Here is a 13,673-nt window from a genome sequence, read left to right as displayed (position 1 = left end):
ACTGTACTTCAACTTTGATGACCAAATCTCTCATGGCATAACTGAGTAGCAGCACAGAACAAAATCACTGTAAGTAATAATTACTCCAGTTGCCTGACTCTTGATAGCAATTCAGCTGATTGTAGTGTTCATGCAGGACAGCCAGACATGATTTGGCCAGTGACCAGGCCTTGGTCCTTCCATGCCCCCTATCACAGCTGCTGCTGTTGAAGTGTTTGAAGCTGTTGGCCTGTTTTTAACACCACCAATGTGTCAGAGACACACGTGCCTTACTTACCTGCAGCTGCACAGGTAGATGAAAGGAAAAGTGGTAGCCTCCTAATTGACACCTGCACAGTTCCTGTGGTGCAGCTATGGCCATGGAAAAACCATGCCACGCAGTGCATTACTGGGGATAGAAGCAGCAGCCATGTGCTAATGCAGACCCCTGTGCAGTGAGCACCTGTTTATACAGGAAATGCACCTCTTCCTCAGAGCTTGCAGCTGTAGCAGAGGAATTAGTGCCAGAGAAGATCACAAGATAGAAGCAGAACTGTCAAACGTCACCCTTCTAACTTAAAAATGATTTCAGTAAATTGTTATCTAATTTAAATTTATTTGTGAAATGCTATATTACATATAGCAAGAGCACATTGGTATGACAAAGTACCACTATTTGGAACCAGTAACAAATCTTCTATGAAGAACTAAAAGCAGCACATTCCAGAGCAACAAAACTTCAGTACTTCTGTACAGGAGGAGGAAAATTAGTAAGGCACTTCCCTCTGGGGCGGTGACAATGCAAGCATATGTGTCCTTTGAGGCAACACAACAGTAATGAAAATGTTTCTTTTGAACAGACTTACTGTGCAAGACAAAGGGCTGGGTGCTCCTAGGAGCAGCATGTAATAACACTGAGCTAAGCCAGAACAAAACACAGCAGCATAGTACAAAAGTTTTTTTTCATATTTTACTTTTCTGCCAATATTATTATGGAAAATTAACACAGAAGCCAGAGCGTAGGCCAAAAGTTGGTGGCTAAAAGGCTTAGGTGCCTAGGTGCTTAGGTGCTTTCGAGTCATGGTTATTGATGGTTTCCCTTAAGAATTCTTTTTTTCTATATAGGAAATGATTCTAGAGTTCAGGAAGACTGTACTTACTGGAGCTATTTTAAAAGATAAACTGTCTTGGCAAAGAAGTCAAATATATGTAACTAAAAATTAGGCAGCTTAGGAAATGGGCAGGCAAGTTCTTCACATTCTGATAAGTTCTTTTGTCAACCCTCTCTTTTTCTAACAACCATCCACTCATTTATATCCTCCCTTTCTAACAACCATCCACTCATTTATATCCTCCCTCTACCTGAGAAAATCTAGATTATTTTTCTTCTTAATTTAGGACTTACTACTTTAGCATACTAACTATATTTGAAACCACATGTTAAAAATTCTTTGGATCTGCTGTTTGCTAGTGGTCTTAAGGTTTCAGTAAACATACGTTTGTTACAGTGAGACAAATATATTAAATTTTCAGTAGTGAATATTCTTCTATACTACCAGCCAATTGGCCTAAATTGCTATACCGTATACACATTGCACTCCTGTCCTTTATAAAATAAGCTTTAATTATTTTAGCCCTTAGTTAAAAAACAAAAAACACCTTTAAAAATAATTTAAAATTACACTTCTTAACTGTTCTGGATTATGTACTCACTGATGTGATTGTAACTCTGGGGCCTCTCCCACCTCTGGTTCTTCCCACTGCTCTGAAGCATGCTACTGTTCTCTATCTCACAGAGTTGCAATGATTTAAAAAAAGGTTGAGAGATACTCAAGCTTTTATAGGGATAATTATGTTCGGTAGAGAGATGTGAAATCATTCTGTTGCTTGTTCTTTGTAAAGCTGAAAAGACAGAACTCTTGATCACGCATCCTTCAAAGCTGGCAGTGCCAATTCTAGTGTCCAGAACAGTGCCCAATTCAGACATCACCTTTCTCATACGGAATTACACAACCAGTGGTTCCCAGCACTGCGTTAACTTTTCTTCGTTGACTGTGTTGACAACAACATGATCACGATCGTATTGCGTGCCCCCTGTAAAGAAGAATTCAAAGTGCACAGATTAGCACTGACCTAAGAGGCACACTGTGTTCTGGGTTTCAGGGCTACTCTAATAACTACTGATGTAGATGGCTTTTCCTTCTCCTAAGGCACTGAAAATACAAATTATATTCATTTTCATCACCACCAGTTTTTGGAATTCCCTTTGAAGCAGGGAGATCTGCCTGCTCCTCTCCACCTCCGTCACTAATTCACCACTTTAGCTTTTTCAGCCTGAATGGACAAGGAAGAAAACACTGTAATACAGTCACATCTGACTCCTTAAAGACTGCCATTTCCCAAAAATCAAAGTTAACTGTTGAGTTTCCCTTCAGTGGTTGTCACTTTGTTCTAAAGATTACATTTACACTATGAAAAAAGTCCTGCTGTTAACAGAAGCAAGACTATACAAAAAAAAAAAATATATATATATATATATATATATATATAAAAATATATGTATATATTAGAACAAGCCTGGGGATGAGGTTGAGTCTCCTTTATTCTTCACACTGTCACCTTATGTTTTGACCAGCTGCAACACAGGTTGCCATACACAGAACACAAGCAATGTTGAGCTGTTCCCAGTGGGAGTTGAGCATACCTGAATGTAAAATATATCCATTTCTTAGATAGGCTTAATTTACTACTCGTGGTACACAGTGCCAAATGTGCTCCCATAGAAGAGGAGCGCTACTACTATTCTCACTTGGACTCAGAAGCAGAGGAAAGTTCAACTAGAACTGAAAGTCAGAGCTGACTGCTTTTGATCTCATATGTACTGCAGAAGCACAAACCACGTGCCTTTCACATGGTACCACCCCTGCTAAAGCTGGTACCATTCCACTGTAAGCAGCCATCTGTACAGAACATTGGGACATTCCTACAGACACCCATCTGTCATTCTGCACCCTCTCCCATGCCTCCCTACAACCTCCTTATAGGAAAAGAAATGCCTAGCAGCTGGAAGCCTCCTGTGATTATACAAATACAGACTCTAACAGATCCTAGAAATAACAGGCCAGGTGTGTGTAATTGGAGTCCTACGTGGTTGTGCACATTTAATAGCAGATCTTTTGTACTAAGGTAATGCCATTTCAGTCACCTTAGCTGATCTCTGCTTCAGAGATCTGGGGGAGGCTTGCTGGTGCCACTGTCCTAGATCAGAAAGGATCTCTGAGAATCATGGAATCATTAAAGTTGCAAAAGACCACTAAGATCAGCTGGTCCAACTGTCAGCTCATCCCCACTGTGCCCACTAACTGTGTCCCTCAGTGCCACATCCACATGGGACAGTGACTGCAGCACCTCTCTGGGCAGCCTGTGCCAACATGATTCACATCTTTCCCATCACCAATGAATGACTAAGAAGCAGTAGAGACACAGCATAAATATTGGCAAATTTCTTCAGAAAAAAAACCACCAAAAAACAGAGATCAAATACATCCACAGGAAAAAGCTTTAACCTGCAGGCACAAAAAAATAACGTTGGCTACATCACTCAGTTATCACTGCAAGGCAGGAAGTACTTTGTAAGCAGTGTTCGGTAAAATATAAGTGTAATAATGGAAAAAGATCAGATTTCTTTCAGTAGAACCTGGGGTTATTTGCTATGATGAGAGCCGTGCTCTAGGCAAGCCGCTGCACCATGCCGAGTATCCACTGGGTGGCATTTGTGCAGCCAAACAGCCACAGCCGTTTACTAAAGAGTTCATTACAGCTCCATTTGTGGGCAAGACTGGATCAGCAGAATTGGCACAAAGAGATGATGATCCTATTATGCTTTCTCAAATAAATGTACTTACAGAACGGGTCTGTACTTTTGTCATCAGACCTATCCATTATGAAGTTCATCAATTTTAAGTGCAAAATATGTGATGTGCTTTTAATGTGATTAAGTGCACACTGCGTGGTAGTACTCTGCTTTTTGGTGCAACTGACTACAGAAAAAAAAATGTTAGCAGACCCGACTTGAATTAGGACTGTCCTTTGAACTGAAGTCTTTTTGATAAGCTTTACATTAATCACTGCCAACTTTGTAGGGCTGTAAAGAGAATTTATGAGTATTTGTGTCAACACTGTATCACAGTCAGACATTACATAGCCCTTGTCTTACAGTTCCGCCTGTCCCAAAGTGCTGACTGGTGACTGACTTTTTTTTTTTGATTGTTGTAGTTAAAGCCACAACATCAATCCAGAATTGATTTTAAAACTGCTAAAAAGAAATCAACAGCAATAAAAATGATTATTCCCTCCAAAAAAATGCAGTTATGTAAGAACATCTGACCATGATCACTGTGCTGCTTTATCAGACCTATGAAATTGTGAAAGCAAACCCTGTTCAGAAACAGTACCTTCATGAAGCAAAATTGGTTGTGACAACTACAGTAAGATGTACCTTGAATACAGGTTGAAATTCTGTCACAGCAGCCTAATATCATGTTCACAACATAGGTATGGCCATTAATGAACAAATGAAAAAACTTTTTTCATCTATTCATGTCAGTTTACAGTGCTGCCTTTGCTAATATCCTTTGCCTATTGCATCTACAACTAATGTATAAGAAAAATTGCTCTATACAAATTAAAGTTAATGAGAAGCTAGGTAAGAAAAACTTCGCTTCAGCGTTTTTAAATAATTATATTCACATTACCCAATGCTGAGTAAAAGTAACTGAGGGTATCTACAACACTGAGTGGACACTGGGAATACAAGATAAGCCAGTACTGTGGGTTCCTAAACTCTGTGCAGGAAAACTGCAACAAAGTCCTATGGCCTGTATAACTCAGGAGGTCAGACTAGCTCATCGGGTCTTTTCTGATTCTAGATTAAAGTAACTGTAACACCATCTTTAATTTATAGGCACATTTAATGCCTATCCCATTGGAAATACCATGTAATTAAGACACAATATAATTAGATAAACACATTTGCTTACCTTTGATATCTAAAACCAGCTTAGGTTTCATCTTGCTGTAAATCCTGCCATCGGGACTAATATGCCAATACTGTTTGTCTTCATTCCGCTCAAAAGACAGACCAAGTTTAGAGCCAGGAGTGATAAGATTTCCAACAATTGTCAAGCAGCAATCCTCTGCCATCTGTGTAATCAGAAAGGCAACAGCAATTATTCAAGCCTTACTTCTAATATCCACTAATTTTTTTAATCAGACAGAAGGGATGAAAGCAGGTGAAAACAGAATCTAAGAACTCCATTCCCCTTAAGGAATGCATTTTTCTCCTAAACTCAAGGCTATTTTTTTCTATATCCATTCCTGTTTCTGCTGACACTCTCCACTAGGTCAGACATTAAAACAGGCATTGTTGTATCACATCAAAAGGTGCAATTAGCACCTGTCTCTATCCATGGTGGATAACAGATGCTATGGAAGATTACATTCACTCTGCTTTGCATGCTGAATGTTCCTAGTACATTCTTTCAGTTCATAGCACTTTCTAGACCAGAGACTTCTCCATGCAGAGCTGGTATCTCTAACACCTACATGCTTCCTGTCCCGTGTGCAAGTTCGTTAATACTCACTCATATCAATGCAACCCTTTCATACATACACCTTTCCATATCATAACCCTTCTGTAGCAAGCAGGTCCACATCTTTACCACTACTACTACAACAACAAAAGTAAATATTTATTTGATATGCAACAATTGGCTTTATTTGATGTTCTCTTCCCGCACCCTGCCTTATTTTAAAGGCGGTTTGTCCACATTACAGGTAGCCCTGGCTAGTTAGTCTCTTCCATGCATCACCTCTGCTGTCTTTTTGCTGTTGCTATTCGTTAGCCTTTTCCAGTTCTACAGTAACCTTTTGAGCTTGAGAAAGGACACAACCTCACAGTGTATTAAGTGTCACAGTATGTCACAAAGGTATTTTCCTCTTTGTTCTATAATTCTTTTGTAGTCATCTATCAGATTACATGATGTCACAACTCTGCAAATATCTTCAGGGCTAAGAATACTGGCTAAAATCAAGCTGATTTGAAAAGAATGCTAAGGCTGTCTTAGGGGTGAATTATAGTGAATTGTTTTGTGGGAACAGTGATCACCACAAGCCTCCCTGTAATTCTGAATTTACTTCAGTGGGAGTTTAAACATTCATCTGCCTTTATTGATATGGCCCTAAATTATTAAAATATGCCATTTTGGGAGAGGAATACTTCTTACTATCATAACCTAGAATTGAAATACACCCCAAAGTAAGTCAATTTAATTCTCATTTATTATCTAAAAGCTGTCTCCACTGGGATGTGGAGGACTCAAAGCTTCCACATGCATTCATGAGCCTGTTGCATTGTGCATCTCTAAGAAACTTATCTTGATTGAGGAAATCTAAATTCTTATCAATTTCTGCTGACAAATGAGAGGAATGATATTAATATCCTGCTCCCTAAGTTATCCCACCTACCCAGGAACCTCAGGCAAACCTCAGCATGCAGTGATCCAGAGGCACTAAGGTGCCCTAAACTTAGAGCCACAAAAGCAGAAATTCTTCCAGTGAACTGTCTGCCTACGTGCATGCACCTACCCACCCTTGAGTTTCATTTTCTAAAGTGTGGCAAAAACAATTTGAGCAAAATACAAAGACTTTGCTGCCATTCAATAGAAAGATGGCAAAGTTCCATTACTGAAGATCAGTGCTGCCCTCCTGCACTCCATGCTGAGTTACCTGACTGCTACACAGAACAAGCTGTGTATTTTCCACGTACAACAATACTGCACTATCAAATACATAGGGAAGAAAAATGAAAGAGCTTTTATCCATGCTGTTGTGATATAAAAATTTGCAATTAAATGTTTGAGGAAAGTCTTTTGTATACGATATTCAAGCTTTTAGCTTACTGGATATAATTTCACTGCCTGCATAAATCCCTTTTACCACTGCATCTGTCCTGTAAACACGTCCAAACAATGCCTTAGCTTATTAACAGCAAGATTCTTCCCTCCAGCATAGATGACGTGGTTATAAACATCTGCTTTTGAAGTTATACAATCCTATAGAAAAAGTTCACATGATTCTTCACAGTCAAGGTGTTTAACAGTATTAAAGTAACTTAATTTTCTTTGGCCTACATCCCTACCTAAGACTGTTCATGCTTAAACATTATGAACTGCAAATACTTCTGCTCACCTCAGTGACAATTTACACAATTAGTTTTATGAACTGTGAGAAAAGTAGGACCTCATTTGGGAAATTGTATGGAGGCATGGAAAAAGGATGGAACTTGACAAACATGGAATAACCAGTGGGGGGGAGAGGAGGGGGAGGAAAGTAGAATTTCATCCTTAAGCTTGTCTGAACGCAGAAGAGGATATAACCTGATACTTCTGTAATGTTTTTGCTGTGGAAAAAGAGGACAAGAAAGTAAGAGGAGCTCATTAAAAGCATGATGATGGTCTTCCAATGCTGTTTGTGTTTTGTTCATCCCATCCCTGGAGGCACTGAAGGCCAGGTCAGATGGGGCCCTGGGCAGCTAAGCTTGGGGATGGCAGCTCTGACAATGGCCCAGGGTTGGAAATGGGTGGTGTTTATGGTCCCTTCCAACCCAGGCAGTTCTATGATTCTATCATTTATAAGATTACTATTCTTTAAGGTAAGTAAGTATATAATAACTGAATCTCAGATTTTCAATGACATCAGGAAGAAAGGATCACATGACACCTAAAACAAAATCCAGAGTTCAGTGCAACAAACTGCCACCAAACACACACTAACCAAAAGCTCCACAGACACTGTAATACAGCTGAAATTGAATAAACCTAGACAATGAACTAAGACGATTTCAGTTACTACTCAATCAGTGAACCATGTGATTGAAGAGGGAAAGAAATAATTCACACTGAACTTGAATCCTACCCGGCATCTTATGAATCCATCCTGATAAACCCAGATTTGATCATCTGAGTCTACATCTTCTGCAGCCTGTATTCTGAGAAGATTCAAATTGTCCAAGTTTCCATCAGTTGACATGAACTTTCCTGTTTCCTTGTTCCGAAGCCTGAAGTACACACGTTTCTGTAGAAAAAAATACAATAAAATAAAAAATGCCAACAGCAACACAACTCTAACCACAGTCTCTCTCATGTACAGCATACCCTTCTCTGGCAAACTTCAGAGCAGTTCACTACTGAGTGCTCAACCTGGTGTGTCTCTTTCTTTCAGAAATCTTGCTTTTCTGTTTTGGGGTTGAATTACAAAGTCCCTACCTGCGTAAGATGATTGAAGCTTTGAAAACCTGCCATTCTGCGGGGAGACCTAGTATTAGGCTTCCCTGTGCACTGGGATCGGCACAGTGGGATGCTAAGAATGTTGAATTCAGAACAGCAGCAAATTTCTGTGTAGATGCTCCTAGTCTTCACAAAAGGTGCACTTGTGCAGTGCTGCTTATTTCACTGGCGTCAAGTGTTAACACTTCACATTCATGCTGTGGCTTGTTTCACATTCACTTCTGTTTAGACAAGGTCTTGGCCAGGGCAATCAAAATGCATTATTCCTAGCTGTGCTTAAGGCTACACAAAGACTTCTCCATGACAGTAAGCATTTGTTACCAGTACAAGTAATCTGTAAGTTACAGTTGCTTCCACAATAAAATACAGCTCAGCAAGAACTTCAAAGGCTCAGGGGATTGCTGCAGCATTTGGACCAAATTACAAGGTCCCTATTTGAACAAAACAAAAATGACAGTACTGGAGGTTTTATATAGAAAAATAATTTGGAAATCTAATGTATGCAGTAAGCAAGAAAGCATTTTTCAGTCAGCACAGTATCACTCCTATTTGAAATGATCCAATTTTGTTGACCAATTTTTTTTGTTGCTGCTCCAAAAATAATGTAAATATTACTGACTATACTAGTGAGGAGCTAGTGATAAGACTTACCTATATATGGTATTTATAACCATTAGTTGTTAATACTGCTCACTAATCCTTATGTATGGTCTTCAATATTGTCATTTAAAGTATCCTAATGAACAGTTCAAGCAGCAGTAACGCAAAACCACGTAGCATAATCAAATAGCATTTATTACAGTGAAACCACAGAGCAATTTCTTCACACAATTGTCATCACTGAAGCTTGTGATGTGCAGCAAGATTTTAACATTGCTTTCAGTTGTATAATACTGCCTCATCCCACAGCTAAATTAATCAGAACTTCACAACCTCACATCAGCCACTCACCTGCAGTAAAGGTCTCAGAGAACCTATCTGAGAGCAGCCACTCAGTTTGTACCAATCTGGAATTTCATTTGGTGACAGCAACATCTGACGTCCCCTGTAATTACTATGCTCATAAATTATCCATCTATGGGGGGAGAAAATGCAAAACAAAAACAAAAACAAATAATGCTTTTGCTGCCAAAATCTGCTTTAGAATAATAACAACAACAACAATAATAATAACAATAATAAAAAAAAACAAAACAGACTTAACAGAAGTATATCCCAAAGAATAGTACTGTTAAATATTTAACACTAACTGATTGCACAAGGATTCTTCCTAATGGGTCTTAAAAATAACAAAATCATGTTATTATTTGGTCAACAGAATTGGAGTGCACTGGATTTCACATTTTGGAGTCATTTAAAAACTACAAGTTGAATAAACTTCAGTTCAGTGAGCTAAGGAAATCCCTCGACCTGTTCCTCCAGATGGAGAAAATGGTTCGTACTTCAGACCAGGTATTAACTATCCACTTGAGGGCAATATTGAGCTATCCAACAGCATCTTTTGCACACGCTTGGGAATTTACCTCTTCAAAAGAACACATTTAAATGCAAAGGAACAGTAAAAAAAGAAATGTGATTCTTCAAGGTAGAAAACCTTGAGGCAAACATCTTGGTGGTAAAAATTAGCTCCAGAAAAACACAAGAAGAGAAATTTAACAGATATGTTGAGATATTGAAAGATTTTAAACATCATGGACTACTTTTTTTTTTTTTTTTTTTAAACATAATCTTCTTGAGAATAGGGAATACAACTGCTGAGAAATAGTTAAATGAATTTAACTGATTGATTTGTAACGAGTCTGACTCAATTCCTGAAGACCTGAAGTCCTCAAAAGAGATTATTACAAGCACTATGCTACCAAAAAGGGCTGTATCACAGTCTCATTATATCAGTGTCCATAAACCAAAATAAAAGAACAAATACAAAGCTTATTAAAATATTTTGAACTTAGGATACAAGACACAGATCACAAACTGTATGATTTGTTATGATCAGGACCTAAAGCAAAAGCACAGAAGTTAGATTTAACATTGCTATGCAAGCTAGCTTTTATAATATTAGCAGGAGAGTTGGGACCCGATTCCTAGTGAGCTTTGTTCAAATTCATTTCAGCTTCTTAGAACATCACAGGGCACCTCTTGTGAGTTCGTGACAGTGTTGTGGAATCAGGATGAAAGTAAGTTTCTGTAAGTACAGTGTGCATTAATGCACTATGCACATTACAGTATTCCAATTTTATTCTCCTTAGTTTCTACCACCTGTGGTTTTTCGTGGTTTTTTTTTTTTTTCCCCACTGTTGAATAAATACATAATTCTAAAGATGCAAGAAGTGAATTTAAACTCACGTGCCACCAAGGACTTGAACTGAAGCTATTCGAGGATTATATCCCAGGAACTGGAGATTTAAGATTTCTGTAGTGAATTCTATTTTTTTCCCTTGGAAACCCACTTTTTCAAAAAGAGCTATGCATGGCTCAGACAGCTCCTGCACAAAGAAGATGAACATTTTTACAGGAATTTAAAAGCCAAAATGCTGACTGTGAACATCATTACTTCATGCAACCCCTTTTATATCACCGTTTTCAGATTGTTACAACTCAAAGACCCTGAAAAAGGTTTTTGCTTTGCAATAGGATGCTTAAAAGAAACAAATGAAAATGTCATTAAAAGCCCTTATAGAAAACACGCAGGGGATTTCCTTGCATGCAACATCACACTTGCTCATCATAAAGGCACACAAAAATCTGTGGACAATTCTTGCATATCTTAATTATGTTTTAAAACGCATTCTAATTAATGCCATACCTCTCTTCCACTGCAGTCAACCCCAATCATTGTAGGAATTTTCATTTTCAGATCTCAACACGCAGATAATACTGGTTTCTATAGCTTCAAACTACGACAGTCTTGTCAGCATTGCTTGTTCATCACAGCTTCCATTTTTTTAGCTTCTGTAGTAGACTATGATAGTATCACCAGGCAAAAGTGTCAAGATCCATACTTCTGAGGTAGAATTCATGACTCAGACAAAAACTAACATCTGAATTTTCCAAATGGCTCTGGGGAGATGATTCTTCATTCTCTCTGTCAAAATGTTTTTGGTTTAAAGGATTCCTACCCGCACAGAATTTCCTGCATCTATTTTAATCTATTAAATTATTATTAATCTATATGCTTTCTGGATAACGAACCTTGGATTCTTTTCTGTGCATCAGATACCTTTAGTGGATTGGAAACAGCCTCTCATAATTATGGTCTCTCCCTGGAAACTGGGAGGTAAGGATTTGAAATCCCCCAGGGTAAAGTTAATTAAATCTGAGTATCCTGGTGTCACAACTTATAGTCACAGATAGGGAGAGGCAGGGTCATTTTTTTTCTCACCAGTCTTCCAGTCACAACTGAGTAAACCCAATGCCACAGACAGAAGAGTTCCTTACTGCTGAGATGTGTTTGTATACTTGAAACATATCAACACAGAGCAAAGTCTGAAGAGACTCACAATGATCTCAATCATGAAAACAGGCCATGCCAAGACTGAGATGGCTCCACATGCACACAGCACTGAATATCTATGCTTCCCTTTGCTTCTGTAAGGAAAAATTTAATGTCAACCAATTTCTTGACAGTGCTAAAATTCTTCTTTAACCTTCCTTTTGATGTTCAAAGGCCCAGATGATAATGTTACGTTAACATCACCATCATCTCAGTAGTAGTCCAGATTATCACAAAGCAGCTGAGCTGTTTATACTCCTGTTTGCATGCATGATATTAGTTTGCAGAAAACACCAGAGAGGTCTTCCAGCTTAATGCAAATTCAGAGTAGACTAATCCCACTATTAAAGGTTAACACAACTTAGACTTTAAAGCATAAACATGGGTAAAGAGCCCAACATGGACCATGATTATTTCCCAGCATCTCTGAATCTTCAGCCCTTTTACAGACCTGCACCTGCCTGCTGTGATATAAAACAGGTCAGACAGCCACCCTTGAGCCACATGCAATAGTTCAGAAATAATCTAATTACAAAGAAAGCACAGAGAAAAAAGGAAATCCTCCAATTTTCAACCACACCTTCCACTCTGGGCATTTTTATTGTTATTTTTTTAACATTCAGCAGCAACATTGTTATACAAAATATTCCCCACAGCAAGAAGCGCAAGGTCATCTTAGAGTTATCTATCTTGCAGTTCCTCCCATGCGTTACTCTGTACATTGCAGACTTCAGTATATCTACATATAGCTATTTCACAGAGTTGCTCATTAAAAACAAGTATTTTCAGCATGACTATTCAAGTATAAACCACATCCATGGTTGAATTTATATTACGTTCAGGGAAAGGTGCACATAGCAAATTCAAAAAGGAAAAACACTCTTTTCCATCTGTAACAACTACTTGGAACATGCAAAGTAAGGACAATCAAGCAAAGATACTGAGATTATGAATAAAAGCCCTTTTAACTTTCACTTGCAAGTTTATAAAATACGCCTTATGTTGTTCTTTTAATGGTCCCTTAGAAATGGATCTCTGCAAAATGGAGCTAAGCTGGGTAGTTACACCAGCTTTGCATATTAAAGCAAAAAAAGGTGCTTCTTGGATAGAAACAGACAGAAGATTCACAAGGAAAGTTGTAGGCCCAGCAAATGGTGGGGAGGAATAGAGAATGTCACTGCCAAAAACCAGCCACAAAATAAATGTGACAGATAAAACTGGTACCAAGAATAAATTCAAGATTGCATAAAATTACGAAAAATGAACAGTATAATATAATCATTTTCATTTAACTTCTTACTCTCTGTATTATCGTTAATAAACAACTGAGTAAAGCAAGCCATTTTTCTCTTCTCAGGTAAGAAGTCTCTGAAGAAGAAAGCACCACTACATAACCTGCAGATAGACACAGCTATCTGCTCTGTTACCACTGTTTGAAGTGTGATAAATTGTAGGGCAAGAACAATTTTCAGAAGCTTTAAGAACCTCAAGAACTGTCATTTGACCATTTTAACACAAGAATCTCTGTGACAAAGAACAAATTTTTCAGGAGAAAAATCCTACTAGTGTGAAATAAGCATTTAAGACCCAAGAGCTTGATACTGATACGTACAGAAGAGCCCATTTTAATCCGTGGTGACCACCCACCAAGTTTGGCTAGAACAACTTCTGTTGTTCTTAATGCCATTTGTCTACAGGATAGTCAAAGAGTTCACAAGGCAGACATACTTACTGCAAATGTTTGTTTACGCTGTACCAGAGACAATGCTCCAGAGACATGAAAGAGGATGACACATTTTAGTTCTCCTTTGTCAACTGCTACATCACTAACAAGTTACCAAAATTACAGTGGACTG

The 13,673-nt window shown here is 38.3% G+C and overlaps 1 protein-coding gene across 2 annotated transcripts in view; it reads right to left on the bottom strand.

The window, feature by feature from the left end:
- Nucleotides 1-575: 575 nt before the first annotated feature.
- The window catches only part of CRYBG1 (crystallin beta-gamma domain containing 1), a 42,532-nt gene continuing 29,434 nt past the window's right edge, over nt 576-13,673 (bottom strand). For both annotated transcript variants that reach the window (XM_042891809.1, XM_042891818.1), the window contains 5 exons: nt 10,671-10,810; nt 9,276-9,399; nt 7,954-8,112; nt 5,019-5,181; nt 576-2,073 (listed from right to left, as the gene is read on the bottom strand). In XM_042891809.1, the coding sequence (XP_042747743.1) occupies nt 1,985-2,073; nt 5,019-5,181; nt 7,954-8,112; nt 9,276-9,399; nt 10,671-10,810 (675 nt within the window). In that variant the 3' untranslated portion in view covers nt 576-1,984. The remainder of the gene's footprint in view (nt 2,074-5,018; nt 5,182-7,953; nt 8,113-9,275; nt 9,400-10,670; nt 10,811-13,673) is intronic.

The sequence above is a fragment of the Lagopus leucura genome, unplaced genomic scaffold (genome assembly GCF_019238085.1).
Source record: "Lagopus leucura isolate 7727_CA_CO unplaced genomic scaffold, USGS_WTPT01 Super-Scaffold_73, whole genome shotgun sequence".
Lineage (NCBI taxonomy): Eukaryota > Metazoa > Chordata > Aves > Galliformes > Phasianidae > Lagopus > Lagopus leucura.
The sequence above is the reverse complement of the archived record's forward strand: the minus strand, read 5'-3'. Positions and strand labels throughout refer to the sequence as shown.